General features: G+C 54.2%; 1 protein-coding gene across 5 annotated transcripts in view; it reads right to left on the minus strand.

Moving 5' to 3' along the window:
• Nucleotides 1-2653: 2653 nt before the first annotated feature.
• Nucleotides 2654-16163, minus strand: part of SBF1 (SET binding factor 1) — a 76090-nt gene continuing 62580 nt past the window's right edge. For 3 of the 5 annotated variants that reach the window (XM_081331831.1, XM_081331832.1, XM_081331830.1), the window contains 16 exons: nt 10642-10838; nt 10420-10560; nt 9842-9934; nt 9519-9596; nt 9110-9279; nt 8814-8990; nt 6947-7048; nt 6686-6871; nt 6468-6594; nt 6259-6389; nt 5924-6157; nt 5235-5345; nt 4906-5126; nt 4686-4773; nt 4358-4489; nt 2654-4242 (listed from right to left, as the gene is read on the minus strand). In XM_081331831.1, coding sequence (XP_081187957.1) covers nt 4144-4242; nt 4358-4489; nt 4686-4773; nt 4906-5126; nt 5235-5345; nt 5924-6157; nt 6259-6389; nt 6468-6594; nt 6686-6871; nt 6947-7048; nt 8814-8990; nt 9110-9279; nt 9519-9596; nt 9842-9934; nt 10420-10560; nt 10642-10838 — 2287 coding nt within the window. In that variant the 3' untranslated portion in view covers nt 2654-4143. The remainder of the gene's footprint in view (nt 4243-4357; nt 4490-4685; nt 4774-4905; nt 5127-5234; nt 5346-5923; nt 6158-6258; nt 6390-6467; nt 6595-6685; nt 6872-6946; nt 7049-8813; nt 8991-9109; nt 9280-9518; nt 9597-9841; nt 9935-10419; nt 10561-10641; nt 10839-16163) is intronic. The other 2 variants (XR_014026999.1, XM_081331833.1) reach the window with 2 other exon arrangements.

A 16163-nucleotide genomic window follows, 5' to 3' on the forward strand; every position in this document is an offset into this window, starting at 1 on the left:
AGCTGCCTGGCAGAGGTCAGGCCGGGCATGTCTCCGCAGCGAGAGGAGGAGGAGGACCCCATGCGGGTCAGCTGGGGCGATGGGTCATAGGGTGGCGGGGAGACAGGGCAGGGCACAGGGCAGGGTGGCCAAAAGGCAGAAATGGGAGGGGGGAGATAGGAGGGGAGAAGAAGCTGCAGCATAGATGAGCCTGGCAGAGGAGAAGTCTTGGCCTAACAACCACAACTGGGACTACGGAAACTGCCGCTGCCACGTGGTGTGGTACGTGTTTTGGCAGTGCACTGCCTCGCTTAGTGATGGAAATTCTGCTTCCAGTTAGTGGGGCCAACCCACCCTTGTTCTGTTTGGAATTTTTTTTCTTTTTGGTTTGAAACATTTTGCTGCTGCTTCCGTCTGAAGAAGCTACTTGGATAATATGCAGCGAAATGTTTCAAACCAAAAAGAAAAGTCCAGTTGCCACAACTCGACTTCAGACAGTGAAATGGATGCCCGAGAATCTTCATCAACATCCTCCCCTCGTTCTGTATACGGGCAACCAAATCCGTTTCCTCCCTGAGTGAAAGCTGAAGAGGGCAGGGTCACAAATTGCCCCCAGCCTTGATCTCTTAGAGAAGCAGCGGCTGGCTCTCCTCTTCCCGCAAGGCCAGCTGCAAACCCTCCTCTGAGCCCCCACACAGGTTGCTCTTGCTGCACCGCTTCCCTTTCCAGGGCTTCCATTCTTCCACTAGGTGCATCTTACTGCATTTGTTCCTTTGACAGTGGATCTCACTCCCGTAGGCTGATTTTCAAGAATGCACCCAGGGAAAACTATATGGGATATTTGTACGAGTGTGCCCTGGCACTGCACTTTAGACACCCTCCGTGCCTGTGAAGGCCCCTCGTCACAGTAGGAATGTTGCAATGGAGGCTGGAACAGCTGGCAGGAGCCAAGCTTTGCGCCAAAGAAGATGGTCTCATTCTGTCTGGATTGCAGTTTTTCTTCTTATAAAGGCAAATGCTGGTGGCTGGAATGCTGTCTTCCCATTAACCTGGTTAGCAACTGTGTATTTTGCCCACTGCTGTCCATCAGGGGAATCTTTGGCTTGTCTACAAGTTCAGGCCCTTTCGGAAGAGTGAAGCCCACACCACAGGGCTGGGAAGAACAGCTGGAGCCAATAGCTTGGGGAGGTGGGGTGGTGATGGCAGCAGGGATCTTGGTTATAATGGCAATTGGGAAGAAATTGAATTTCCAAACTGCACTATCCTGAAGTACAGCCTCTTGCCCCCTCCCCCCCCCCCGGCAGAGAAACCTGCGCTTCCAATAAAGCCTACCAACAGACGGCAAGGATTGGGCTCGCCTACCTGCCCTGCAACAGCATGCAGTCTCTGGCTGTAGCCATCATGGTTAGTAATAGCTACTGCTGCTTTTTCCTCCGTGGAGTAATCTACTACTTTTGGCACTGGTGTGTGTGTGTGTGTGCATTCGAAGATTCTTCGTACACTTCGTGATCAGGAAGTTAAGCCCCTTCCTGTAAAAACCTTTGTGGTCACTAATGTTTCCATCTGCTCTGCTAAGTGCAGTTTGGCTTCTAGCTTACTACCAGTGTTGCAGAAGAGGACTCTCATTTATTTGATTCATAAGGCTGCCTAATCAACAAGATTCAAGGTGGCACGTAGAAACAGCATGAAAAATGCAAATACTAAACCAAATACACAGCTAATTGTACTGGAGAAATACAGATAAGTCCCAGTCATCCTTGATCAACAAACTGGTTTCTGGTTCGTTCATTTGAAAACCAAGTTGTTACAGGTCTTTCAAAGGGCAGCACGTTGGGGTTGTGGCAGGGAGCTGACAGGGAGGGAAGTTGAGACTCTGGGACCCACGTTAGGCCTCTGCTGTTATAGGAAGGGGCAATTGGAGGGAAAGACAAGGCCATAGATATAAGGCCCCAAGCTATTTAGGTAACAAGCATTACCTTGGGTTACACCTGGATCCAGCTGCACTGGTAGGCAGAGCAGCCCGCCTAACAGGCCCACATGAGTGCTTCAAGATGTGCTCATTAACGCTCACCTGAAGCCTGGAACAGCAGTACTAGCATCAGGTGGTGCTGAAGGTCAGAGCACATCAGAACAATCACACAAGAGATGGTGAAAGAATGATGGCCAGTCTGCCAGTCCAGGAAAAAGCGCAACTGGGATGTGGAGATGAATGTGGTAGAGTTGCCATTTGATCTTTTAGCAAGAGCCCAGAAAGACCATCCAAATGGTGCACCGGTTCCCTCTGGGAAGCAAAACCCCATCGAGAACTAAACGTGGCCTATTTCTGAGCACAGCTCTCCAAACCCAAAGCTACCCAATCTTGTTAGGGTTGGGCTGATCCTCTGGAGCCGGACTCTAAAACAGCCTCCAGGCCCCCGGAGACAGCGGACGGACGGCATCCCTGGGTGAGGGAGGCTTTGAGATGCACAGGTGGGCATCACCAGCAAACTGATGCTCAACCAGCTTCATGCTGGCGGAGACAGCCAAGGGGGAGTGTGTGAAGGAAGCCCTGTGGCTGGCCTAGCAGTCCTGGACCGGCCCACCCAAGGCCACAGCCGCCATTGCACAAGTCTTGCAGTCTGCAAATTGCCTCGTATGATGATTGCTATTCAATGTAGATTGCAAATTCAGGAAATGTATGAATAGATATTTTTAATGCAGCAGCAGAAGAAAACTGAAATACATTATCAAATTATTTCTTTTTAAATACTTCATTTTCTAGCTTCATTCTTTAAATAAAACGATGTCAAAATGAAATCACATCAACTTATGTGCGTGTTGAACAAAATCCTCCTTTAGTGTGCAGGACTTGGCCTGGAAAAAGTAGCCACCTTGTGATTATTTAAAATGTTCCACTGCTTGGTTCTGGATGCTGCTCCCCCCCCAAAGGAAAAGCGCCCCCCCCAAATCAAAGTACATCACCTCAGAACTGGACCTTAAAAGAGCATCCAGACCAAACTGATCTGTGGCAGGAAGGCTGCAGGAACCCCTCAGGCACAGAGTCACATCTAGCCAAACCCGTGATGTGTTTTTTTTTTATTATTAAATTCCATTAGTTTTTTTCTCTTCATATATATTTTTCCTCTAAGCACAATACAATACAAGAACTCTTTAGGTTTGACACAATGTACAGAAACGTCAATAATCTACAACTGCTCAAGAAGTTACAAAACCCCCCAAATTCACACCAGCTGTGGCCTTTATGGTACCAATAAAAAATTAGGAGGGGGGGGGAGATCCAAAGTACGGACAAGGTCTAGGGCTCCACCCGTCTCCTTCTACTGTTCAAAAAGAAGAAGGGAATGAAGAGGGCTGCAACCTGGAATCCTCTGTGTGTGTGTGTGTGTGTGCGTGTGCGCGCGCACGCACGTGCGCATGCGCACGCATACACGTGGTGGTAGTGGTGCAGGAGCAGAAAGACCAAGTTACATGATTTGCTCTCGGATGCTAGGCTAGCACATGGGGGGGGGGCTGGGAACCATTAGCTGCCCTGCACTCCAGGGCTAGCCCTGAGGATGCTGGGGTGGGGAGAGGAAAGTGAGCAAGAACTGGTGTGGGGGGGTCACAAACGTCTCCCCGCCACCTGACTGAGCCTTCGACCAGGAACTGTCCATTCTGTCCATCAGCAGCAGCAGCAGCATTAAGGGGCAGAGTGCAACCCCACCTCCCTTCCTCCCTTCTGTGTTCCAACCTCCCGACATCAGGACTTCCAGCCCCCAGGCGTGGGGGGGGGGAGGAGGTGGGTTGCTATCATGCTTTGCATCAATCTGTTTCCACCTCTGCCTGCAGCCAGACCCTCCTCGGCCAGCTTCCCCGACACAGCAGAGCCCTTTTCTCGGCCGGCCAGACTTGCTCCAGAGGCAGCCGGGGCACGGGAGTCCGATGGCTCTGCCAACCTCCAGAGAAGAAGGGAGGGTGAGCAGGCTCCTCCTGGGGATCCGCCAGGCCGGACGCGTGACGAACTCGCCTCTTTGCAAGACGGAATTGGCCAGCCGTGCCCTTCCCCACAAACTGCAGGTGGCCAAGCCAGGCTGGGGTCTCTCTCCTGGGCAACACCCCCCACCTCCTTCCGCCCTGTGCTGTGCTGTGCCAGGCCAAGCGTGGCACCGAGGCCCAGATGGCACCTCAGGCATCAGACAAGCAGCTCTGGATGCGGTCGATCCACTGCTGGGCCAGCTGCACATCCTGGGCGCAGAAATTGTAAACCCGCTTTATTGTCTTGACCTGCCAGGAAGGAGAAGGGGGGGCATCAGGCATGGGGGAAAACCGCACCCCACACCAGCCACTTTTCACCTTTCCCCAACTGGGCTGCCCTCGGTCAGGCGCAAGGGTCACTTACATCAAAGAAAGCTTTTTCATCCACCATCTTGGGGGCTCCCATGGTGGGCGTGCCTGGAGTGATGGTCTCCACCTCAGCCAGGTCGATCACCCCTTTGCACTCTGTGTCCGAATTGCTGTCATAGTATCGCAGCTGGAAGGAAGGAAGGAAGGAAGGAAGGAAGGAAGGAAGGAAGGAAGGAAGGAAGGAAGGAAGGAAGGAAGGAAGGAGGGAAGGAAGGAAGGAAGGAAGGAAGGAAGGGCCAAAGGTCAGAGCTGTGCCAATTAACCAGACAGGCAGAAGGGGCCCCTTGCCCAGCAAAGCACACCCACACACCCACCCCCAATACCTGATGCTTGGTTTTATCCAGCACAAACCAGCGCAGCTTCCAGGGCTTCATGAAGGCTCCTTTCTTGTAGAGGGAGCCCTCGTAGGAACTGTGGAGGAAAAGAGGTTAGGAGGAGGAGAAGGAGGGGGAGGGGTGTAGGGGGAGGAAGCCAATAGGCTCCATCCCACCTTGCACACACACACACACACACACCAGACCCTAACAAGCCGCCCATCCGCACCGATTCTCGCTCTCTGCCATCTGGAACTGACTGTAAAGCGTGCCGGTGCTCTTACGGCCACCTTGCTTCCCACTCGAGGGGGTGGAGGAGCTGCTGGTTTCACTGTCCAGGCTGAGGTTTAGGGTGGAGCTGCCACTGCCCACCTCCTGCAGGTAGACGCCAAGTGAACGCCGCTGATGCGACAGACTCGATGCCATCAGAACAGAACTGGGCGCTGCCACCTGTGGGAGGTGGGTGGTCAGTGGAAGGAAGGCATTCTGATAAAAGCCACTTGCAAAAGCAGCCCCCCCCCACGCCCACCGCCCTGCGTGCACAGCTGGACTCCTTACTTTACTGTCCAGCGCTGAGCCCTCTGACTGTTGGGAAGCCTTCACTTTGTCCCAGGTCTCCTTCCAGCGTTCTGGGACCTGGCCCAGCTCCATCTCCAGATTCTGCACCTCCTGGAACCGAGAAGGGGGGAGGGAGCAGGGGGGGGTCAGGACCGGTCAAGGCTGCCTGCTAAGTCACTTGTCCTAGAGCCAGAGGGTTCCAAAACTCAAATCCTTGACCAATTTCTGCTTGCGACTGATTGGAGAATGTAAAAGTAATTTGGTTTTTCCCCCCTTATTATGGACAACTTATTAAGGCTTTCCAAACTTTGAAGCATAGGTATGTGCTGAATTGTAAAGAAACTATCAAAATGGATCTCAATAATTTAGGCAGCCAGAGTAGAACAGCTTCAATTGAGCAAATTCCATTTTTCCTTTTCTGATCCACTGTTATTAACTCCCCCCCACCCCACACCCCGAGCCCCCACGTGGTAACAGGAGAAGCAGCCACTCCTGCTCTGGGGCTGCCGAGGGAGGGAGCTCAGCTGCACAGCCTGAAGCACATTCTTCCAATTGGCCAGGATCTTGTTGCGCCTCCTGGGCTTGCCCCAGCTCTGTCCAATGGCTGCTGCTGCTGCCCAGACCACTGGGCATCCCTCTGCAACCGCCCCCCCCCCCCCGCTCCAAAGAGGCCCAGCACAGCCGCTCACCTCCAGCAGCCGAGAGATGGCATCTGGCTCCACTCGGCGGCAGCTGTCGTAACAGGGCCAAACGATCTTGCGGCGGCTTTGGGGGGTGCTGGTGTCCTGCTGGCCAGCCTCCTCACTGAGCTCCGCCTGATCCTGCACCAGCTCCCAGTCGTAGGACGGCCCCTCCGACAGAGCCTCGTGGGTGTAGTAGTCCCACACCTTCAGGCTGGAAATATTGCTGTACGGACGCAGGACCTGAACACGAGGCAGGCAGCAGCTGGCGCACCATCCGGCCCGACCTCTCCGCCCTCCCCAGGGCCGCCGCTGCTGCCTCTGGCTGACCGGGTGGCACTCACCTCCCCATCCTCAGGGGCATACATGTAGTTGAAGAAGACGGGGGTCCTCTTGTTCAGCCGGTCCACGTAGTCCCAAATGGACCGGTAGGGCTGGGTGCCCTTCCGCTCCCCTTTCTCTTCGTAGAGGAGACCTGCAAGGGGAGGGAAGGCAGTTCAGCTGGCCGGTCCCAGAGGCCTCCCACTGCCACCCCAGGTCCCGCCCGTTTTACCCAGCTCCAGTCGCTCGTAGTCAGAATCCAGGAGGAAGGTGCGGAAGCGGTTGGACACAGAGTGGTAGCTGAGGAACTTCAAGTAGTACTGGCTGAACTCAAACTCCATGGGGAACTGTGCGTGGATCTGCAAGACACGGCCAGAGGCCCGGAAGGTCAGCAGGAGGAGGAGGGGGAGGGGGGGGCAAGCCAGGACCAGGCAGGCCTCTCTCCCTCACCTGATGGACACAATCCAGGAACTGCAGGAAGACGGGCGTAAAGCCGTTGCTCTGGCTGGCCAGGGTCTGTGCCCCACGATGGGCAAAGCGGTGCCCGAAGGAGAGCCATTCCTTCTCCACCAGGAGCCGGAAGCCCTCCACGGTGCGGTAATAGGGGTCCGAGAGCAGCTGCACAAGGGAGACCACCTGAGGGGGAAAGAGGCGGGTCAGGGGGAGGCTGGGGGCCAAGGCAGGGCCACTGCTGGGAGGAGGCCTGCTGACCTGAGTGGTGATGTCCCAGCCGTCCTCCAGGCTGACCAAGACCGAGGAGCCCGTGTCCAGCAGTTCGACCACAAGCACCGAGATCTGCAGGATTTTATGGATCTGCCACAAAGAAAGGGAAAGTCACTGAAGGGCTGCAAAGGTTCTCCTTCCAGCGGTTTCTTTCCTTTTTCTTCAGCTGACCCCCGCCTGACACGCAGCTGCCTGGGATTCAGGGGCAGCAGCAGTCCTGCTGGCTGCCCTTGAGCAAGCACAGCTCCAAATCGGCGCCCCCCCCCACCCCCCAGGTTGGCTGCTGTCCTCCCCCCTCGGCCCTGGCAGAAGAAGAGGGTATGATGGTGCTGGGCCTGCTTCAAACCCCAACCTCCTGCCAAGGCCCCTTCAACCAGAGACAACCGGCCCCCGTTTGTCTGGCAGCTGAACGGTGTCAAGGATCCAGAAGCCCCCCTCAAGAGCAGACCGACTTCAGCCCCACGGCTGTGTCTTCCCTGGGGCCTTAGCTGAGAAGGCTGGCGGGCACAGGGGCTTCTCTGCCACCTTTCTCCCATCCTTCTTTCCCCCCCCCCTTTTCCTCCTCAATCTTCTCTGGGTAGGCAACCTCAGACCCCTTCCCCATCCCACACAGGGCTCTCTAGGTCAGAGGCCCCCAACTTTTTGGGCACCAGGGACCGGTTCTGTGCAGAGGTTTTTCCACGGACCGGAGGGTGTGTGGTTTTGTGTGCTGCCTGCGTCTCACGGATGGGGCTTTGCTTGTTTGTGTGGACTGGTCGCTAGCATGCCGCGGCCCAGTACCGGTCCACGGACCTGGAGTTGGGGACCCCTGCTCCAACGGCAGAATTTCTCCCTCTGATCCTCCCCTCGACCCCAGGAAAGGAACCACCCTCCCCGCTGAATGAGGGTGCAGCAGCCGCTCCTCCCCTTTGCCTCCCTTCCCGCCCCTCCCCACTTTCGGCCCCGCAGATTCTCCCTCCGTCTTCTCCTCCTTCGCTTCTTGGAGACTCCGATTCCCACCATCCTTCCCTCACGGTTCTCCCATTAAGAATTCACGCCAGCCCCCTGCACCCGACTAACTCAATTTGCTCACCGTTTCCAGGACCCCAACCCCAGCCCCACCTTTGATGCACCTGCACAGTGCCTGGCCTTTGTTTTTGTTCATGTATGTTTGTGTTGGTCTGATTTATACAGCTGCCTGTCTCACATAGGTGAGTTGAGGCAGTTTATAATAATATAAACTACGGAAGGTAAAAAAACAAACACCCAACATCTGGGCATCATCCAAACAAGGATCAATGCACCTGAGGTCAACAGTATGAGAGGGGGCAATTGGGAGAGGCTCAAGCCAGGAAAGTCATAACCCAACACATGCCTGTTACCACCCCCACCCCCGGGTGCTGAAAGAAGAATGCAAACCGTCAAGCCACCTCCAAAAATATTTAACAATTGTTAAAGCATAATTAGAATAAAACCCTATGTCAACCAGGTAGTAAAACAACCCAATGCCTGAAAAAAAGGAAAGTTTTAATAATATCCTAAAAACGGGCCAAGCCTATCCTGGGGGCTGCCGTTATCCGCGGCCTGCCCAGAGCCTCCGCCCAAACCTCTCTCATCCCCCCTCCCCGGCCTTGGATGCGTGACAAGGGCTGTCTTGCTCTCCTGGGGCAGAGGGAGATCGCGTGACTTTACAACACCCAGCATGCAAGGGTGGGTGGGTGTGTAGGGGGCGTTAGTTCAGACTGCCTTTCTGGCCCAAAAAACAAGCTAGGGCAGCCAACGGCCCACAGGGTCAGGGCCGGAGGGGGGGGGGCTCTGCCCAAAGCCAGGCCAGCAAGAGGGGGGAGGGGCTGGACCCAGCTTCTCTGCCACTGACCTGCACCAGCCACTCCGACTCCTCCAGGGAGCGCAGGTAGGCCAGGCCGGCCTCTGGGGAGGGGCTGCCGGGGACGCAGGCCTTCATCAGCTTCTTGAAGCTGCTCTTGACTTGCCGCGCATCAAACACCTCGATGGGCACCATCTCCCAGTGCTGCAAGGGGTCTGCCTTTATTCCCTGGGAAGCACAAAGGAGCGTTTCCAGGGCAGCTTTTAGCACCCATTTCCCCACCTCCAGCCCCCCAGCCTTCATGGGGGGGGAACAACCTCCCCTGGCCTGGCCCAGCCAACCAGTACCCGTAACTGGGACTTGTCTCCGATTATGTAGAGCTGACGCAGGAAGCCGGCTTCCGAGGGAGATCCATTGGGCTGTGCGCCAAATTCTTTCCCAGCCAGCCGGGACCCGACCTCCACGTTGAGGGCGTAGTTGCTTAAGCGGCCCCCGGCTCGGATGCTGCCCCACTTGCCTGGAAGGAAAATGGCGCCCGTCACTGCAGGAAAAGCCGCTCTTTTGGAGTGAGCTGCCCTTCCAAAGCGGGACAGGATCTGGGGTGGGGGGGCTTTCCTAAGAGGGGCCCCAAAGCACGGGAAGACGCACAGAACATGCAGGGAGGGTGCAGGACGGTTAGCGCAGAGAGAGGGAGGGAGGGCCTGCCCGGCTGGGGCTGGGTTAGCCACATGAGTGAGCCCGGTGGCCATACCGTACCTCGGGGGGAGTCAGGTTTCCTGGGTGCGGCAGTCTTGGGGCTGGAGAAGGTAATTACCCTAGTTCTGTGACCTGGGGCTAAGAGGGAACACGATGGAGAAGCATCTCAGCAGGGGTGGGTGGGAGGGAGGGGACTGCTCACTCTCGGGGGGAGCAAGGGGTGGGGGGATAAATGACTTGATGGAGGAGCAGAGGAAATGAGTGACAAATGCCTGGGAGAGCCGTAGGCCACTCTGGGATTCCCCCCACCCCCTGCCCTGCTCTTGCAAGGAAGCAGGACCTGCCTCCAGCGCCCAAAGCCAGCCAGCCAGCCAACATCTCACCTCCACGGCTCCCCGTGCCGGACCCTTCGTCTCTCCCTCCCATCACCTGCTTCATAAGGGACCCTAGCTTGGGCTGTCGCTTCTCAGAAGAATCTGTAGCACCAAGAGAAGGTGGACATTCCCACCGGGGCTCCCGGCAGGATATTCTGGGAATCATGCCCCCTCCTCAGGCCCCAGATCCCGCAGGAGGGCAGAAAACCCTCCCCACCTGCCTAACGCCACGCCCCCCCCGCCACGGCTAGACCCCTTTCCTGGGCAGGCAGCACGGTGGGTGAGGGCGAGGTCCCAGTTGCCACAGGCCAGCCATTCCAGGTGGTGCCAACGTCAGTCAGACAAACAAGAAATGAAGGTGGGTTGTGCTGCGCAAATGAAATGGGGGGGGAAGAACCTGCTAGCAAATGTGATGGAGATGCCACAGCTGTACACGACTTGCCCGGCTGAGGCTCCCTCCCCCTGGCCTCACAGGGCTACGTCGGCTACCACACCCAGACCGGCTCCTTGAGGTTGCCACAAAGGTTCAAGAAGAGCAGCTGGCCTCTCTTGGACCGCCCTCCAGTGCAGGCCGCCCACCCACTCACCTGAGTGGCTCAAGTGGGCAGAGCTGAAGCCACCACTGAGTGTGTTGCGCCCACCAGTGTCCGCATAATGGGGCATGGAGTGGATGATGGCTTGCAGGTACTTCTCTTGCTCCAGACTGGTCGAGTCTGCCTGGGAGGGGCCTGGAAAGGGAGGCGAGAGAAGAGGACCTCAGAGGAGGGGAGGGCACGAGGAGGACACGAGGAGACCCGCCCCGGAGGTACCTGTAGCAGGAGCATTCTGGGACTTGAAGAGACCCACCACGCCCTTCCCGTGCAAGCCCCCCGACCGCAGCAGCAGGGCTTTGGTGCGCGAGTTCCGCCAGCAGACCACCGGGAAGCGGTTCTGCCGGTAGCAGCGCGAGATCCGCTGAACCGTGTTGTCCTGGATGCTCTGCGGGATGATCAGCAATCCCGGGTAACTGCGGAGGGAAAGCAGAGCCTGTAGCCCCAGCATGACGATGCGGGCGAGAGATGGGTGCGCAGCCACAGGGGCACCGGACACAAATGGCCTGGAGAGAAACACCTTCTTGGACCTACAAGCCTCAGCCACATCAAGCATTTTGATCTAGCCAGGCTTATCCTGTGGTCTATGACACATGCATCAAAGGTGGCATGCCACAACGTTTCGGGTGACACGCCAACTTTCCCCAACAATGGACAGGAAATGTTCACGAAAGCACACAGCGTTCTCACATGGTTTTCAGAGGCCGTGAAGGCCACATGAGAATGCAGTGTTGTGTGTCCTCCAGAACCTGCAAAGATCACAAGAATGGCCGTGCTTGTGTGATTGTGCTCTTGCAAAGCCTCTGGACCCGCTGGAAGTTGTGCAAGTGGTACTGCTCACACGGCCCTGAAAACTCTGAGAGGGTGGGGTGTCTTTCCAGGTGGATTTGGGGAGCTACGGAGGGTGCAGAAGAGCCTTCTCTGGATCCGTTTCAAGAGTAGGAAGGCCGCAGGGCCCCGTCAGCAGGCAGAGAACAGCACCAGAAGGCCGCAGGGCCCCAGCAGATGGGGCGCCGGGGTGGAGCTGAGGCCTCCGCCGAATGCCGCTGCTCAGGATGAAGAGGAGGCAGCGGGGGGGAGGGGGGGCTTGCAGTGTCCCTGAGGTCACAAATTGTAATTTGTAACACAATGTTTTTATTTCTTTACTGTTCTAGCCCTGTTATGGAGGAACCTCAAATTAAAAAAACTCAATCGACTGACAAAGGAAGCGGCTGAAGCTTCAGACACAGAAGTACCGTGATTGACTGAAATGGCAGAGCGCTGGGCCAGTGGTGCCACAAAACAGGAGTAAGCAAAACGTGGAATGTCCAAAGACGTTCTGAAACAAACCATCATTGGCTCTGAGGAAAAAAAGTGAGGAAGGAACGCACCTTTCCGCAGCTACCCCTCAAAGAGTGTCAATCAAACAGATCCCGAGGATCTGTTAATTAAGAAATTTATTGATTGTGCGGAATCAGACCGTTTGACCATGCTGTTGAAAGATAAGGGGGATACAGATTATTATCTATCTTGGAGACCATGGTATGAATGGTTGACAAAAGGGATGGTTATGGGAAGGATTGATTATATAATGTAATAGCAATTTGTCTAAATCAGAGGGTCATTGGAAGTATTGCCATCATAAATGGTTTGCCATACTTCTCCCCTGAGAACCCAGCCACAGAGGACAGTCCACCGGGTGCCACCTCAGAAGGGGCCTGCGCACGAAAAGAGAGAAAGCCCCCACGGCCAGCCCCAAAGCTGTCTAAGGAGCGCAAGGCCGAAGCGGTTGCACCCAAGCCACCTCAGCCACCCCCACGGCTTTCCAAGGGCAGTGTGGACAAGAAACCCGAATCTCAGCAGGCACCTAAAGCACCGCTCAAGGCAATCAGAGCCAAGAGGGTGTCAGTGGGGAAGCCGCTCCACGATAAGTGTGCCCATCTCTTACACCGAAGATTAGGTCATGCGAGCTTCCCTGTGGTTAAAAAGATGGGAGAGTTTGCTGAGGGAGTCCAGCTCAAGGATTGTGAGGTGTTCCTGGACTGTGCCATCTGTAAGAGGACAAAAAGGAAGGCTGCCCCCATCCCTAAGGTGTCACTGCGTAAGACCCAATACCCGTACCAACTAGTACATGTTGATTTGGTTGGGCCATTCACACCATCCCTAGGGAAAAGACAGTATTTTCTCACTGCCGTTGACGATTTTTCACGGTACGGTCACGTGTATACCCTCACAGAAAAATCCGAAGCCTTTGACGCCATAAAATCACTGTACAACTTTGTAGAGACCCAGTATAAGACCAAGATTGCACAACTGCAGAGCGACCGCGGGGCTGAGTTCATGTCCCGAAAATTCCAGGACTGGGTAAGGCGTAAGGGCATCCAACATTTTCTTACAGTACCCTTCACTCCTGCCCAGAACGGCGTGGCAGAGAAAAGAAATGGAATCCTACAAACTATGATGCGTAGTCTGATTGCGGACGCTGGGGTCGCAGAATCATACTGGGCAGAGGTGGTGCACTACGCCAATTACACCTTAAACCGCACCTGGAGCAGCGTTGTGGACCAGACCCCATATTTCCTGGTCCACGGTAGGAAGCCAAGTCTGGGACACTTGCGTGTGTTTGGCTCCTACGCTTGGGTGCACATCCCCAAGCAGCTGCGGAAGAAGGGGAGATCTGTGTCCCAGAGACTAAGGTTCTTGGGCTATGCTCCTGGCTCCAAGGCCTACCGGTTCCTGGGAGAGGGGGGCAGGACTGTGACTTCCCAATCTGCCTCCTTCGAAGAGGACTCCAATTGGACCCAGATCCATTCAAATGATCTGAGCCCATATGTCAACCGACCCAGCAAGGACATACCGACCACGACATCACCTGAGACCACCACATACCCTGCCACCGACGAAAGTGAGGAACAAGACGAAGATGTCATCCTACCTGGTTCAGATGGGGAGGATGAGCCGTCCAGTCCCAGCGACGCCTCAAAGACCCATGATGCCCAGCACCTGGGACCGAGGGTCTACACGTCCCAATTTTGAAATGCCAGCGGACGTGGAACCCGCAGAAGAAAAGGGCGGTGAGTGGGAGAAGGTCAGGAGATCAAAGCGGTCCAACAAAGGGATCCCGCCAAAGAGAATCGACATTGGGCACATCGCGTCCGTCAACAGTGTTGTGGTCACCCCAAAATCCTTCTCTGACATCCAGGAGCTGCCCATCGAAGAACAGGAGAAATGGCAGCTCGCGATGGAGCAGGAGATGGCGAGCCTGAAAAAGCTCAAGGTCTTCACCCCCCAGAAACCACCAAAGGAGAGGAAAGTCATTGGCACAAGGTGGGTTTTCAAGGCCAAACCACTTGCCAATGGCCTCTACCTGTATAAGGCCCGTTTGGTAGCTCAGGGGTTCGCCTAGCGCTACATGGAGGACTACGTAGAGACCTACTCTCCAACCGTCTGGGCAGAGAGCGTCAAGGCCGCCCTCGTAACTGCAGCCGCTCTGGGGGAGGAAGTCTTCCAATTCGACATCCAGACGGCTTACCTCCACGCCAACGTGGACCGGCAGATCTACGTGAGGGCCCCTCCTGGCTACCAGCAGGAAGGGGGAAACACATGGCTGCTCCAAAAAGGGTTATATGGCCTCAAGCAGTTGGGGAAACTATGGTACGACTGCCTTAGAAAAAGTTTAGAGCGAGTTGGTTTCAGTGCATCCCATGCAGATGAATGTGTTTTCACACGCAACTCCAAGGGTACCACAGAACGGGTGTTAGTTTATGTGGACAACCTCCTATATATAGGGCCTGACAAGGAAGGGTGTGATGAATTTGCCAAGGCCCTGGGGGAAAGGTTTACCCTGAAGTCTTTGGGGCGGGTTGACAGGTACTTGGGTGTGCACATCTTGGCCACTAAGGAGGGGTTCGCCCTATCTCAGAAAGAAAAGATTGAGGAGTTATTGGCCAAATGCAAAATGGCAGAATCTAACCCAATGCGTAGCCCGATACAAAGTGACTATTACAGTCACACTCACAAGGACGGTCCTGAGTTCACAGATAATAAGCTTTACAGATCTGTGATTGGCTCCTTGCTATATATCAGCAATTGGAGCAGGCCTGACATAGCTTTAGCTGTGAATCTACTGTCCAGGCATGTGGAACACCCAAAGGAATTCCACTGGACTGCGAAAGGCAAGCGAAAGGCAAGGGAGAAAAACATAGATATGCCCAATTGAATGCAGAATTCCAGAGAATAGCTAGAAGAGATAAGAATGCCTTCTTAAATGAACAGTGCAAAGAAATAGAAGAAAACAATAGAATAGGGAGGACCAGAGATCTTTTCAAGAAAATTGGACAGATGAAGGGAACATTTAATGCAAAAATGGGCATGATAAAGGACCAAAATGGCAGGGACCTAACAGAGGCAGAAGAGATTAAGAAGAGGTGGCAAAATTACACAGAAGAACTATACAAGAATGAGCTTAACGTCCCAGATAATCACAATGAGGTTGTCACTGACCTCGAGCCAGACATCCTAGAATGTGAGGTGAAGTGGGCCTTAGAAAAGCTGAGCAACAACAAAGCTAGTGGAGGTGACAGTATTCCAGCTGAGCTATTCAAAATCTTAAAAGACAGTGCAGTAAAAGTGCTACACTCAATTTGCCAGCAAATTTGGAAAACTCAACAGTGGCCACAGGATTGGAAAAGATCAGTTTACATTCCAATTCCAAAGAAAGGCAGTGCCAAAGAATGTTCAAACTATCGCACCATTGCACTCATTTCTCATGCTAGTAAAGTCATGCTTAAAATCCTACAAGCTAGACTTCAGCAGTATGTGGATCGAGAACTACCAGAAGTACAGGCAGGATTTCGAAGAGGCAGAGGAACTAGAGATCAAATTGCCAACATACGCTGGATCATGGAGAAAGCTAGGGAGTTCCAGAAAAACATCTACTTCTGCTTCATTGACTATGCTAAAGCCTTTGATTGTGTGGATCATAACAAACTGTGGCAAGTTCTTAAAGAGATGGGAGTACCAGACCATCTTATTTGTCTCTTGAGAAACCTATATGCGGGTCAAGAAGCAACAGTGAGAACTGGACACGGAACCACTGATTGGTTCAAAATTGGGAAAGGAGTCCGGCAAGGCTGTATACTGTCGCCCTGCCTATTTAACTTATATGCAGAGCACATCATGAGAAAGGCAGGGCTAGATGAATCAAAAGTTGGAATTAAGATTGCCGGAAGAAATATCAACAACCTAAGATACGCAGATGATACCACTCTAATGGCAGAAAGTGAAGAAGAACTAAAGAGCCTCTTGTTGCGGGTGAAGAAGGAGAGTGCAAAACTTGGGTTGAAACTTAACATTAAGAAAACCAATATCATGGCATCTGGCCCTCTCAATTCTTGGCAAATAGATGGGGAAGAAATGGAGGTAGTGACAGATTTTGTTTTCCTGGGCTCCAAGATCACTGCAGATGGGGACTGTAGCCAAGAAATTAAAAGACGCTTGCTCCTGGGGAGGAAAGCCATGGCAAATCTAGACAGCACACTAAAAAGCAGAGACATCACCCTGTCAACAAAAGTGCGTATAGTCAAGGCTATGGTCTTCCCAGTTGCAATGTATGGCAGTGAAAGTTGGACCATAAGAAAGGCTGAGCGCCAAAGAATTGAGGCCTTTGAACTGTGGTGCTGGAGAAGACTCCTGCGAGTCCCTTGGACTCCAAGGCGATCAAACCGGTCAGTCCTAGAGGAGATCAATCCTGACTGCTCTTT

Source organism: Vipera berus (genome assembly GCF_964194415.1).
Source record: "Vipera berus genome assembly, chromosome: 6".
Taxonomy (NCBI): domain Eukaryota; kingdom Metazoa; phylum Chordata; class Lepidosauria; order Squamata; family Viperidae; genus Vipera; species Vipera berus.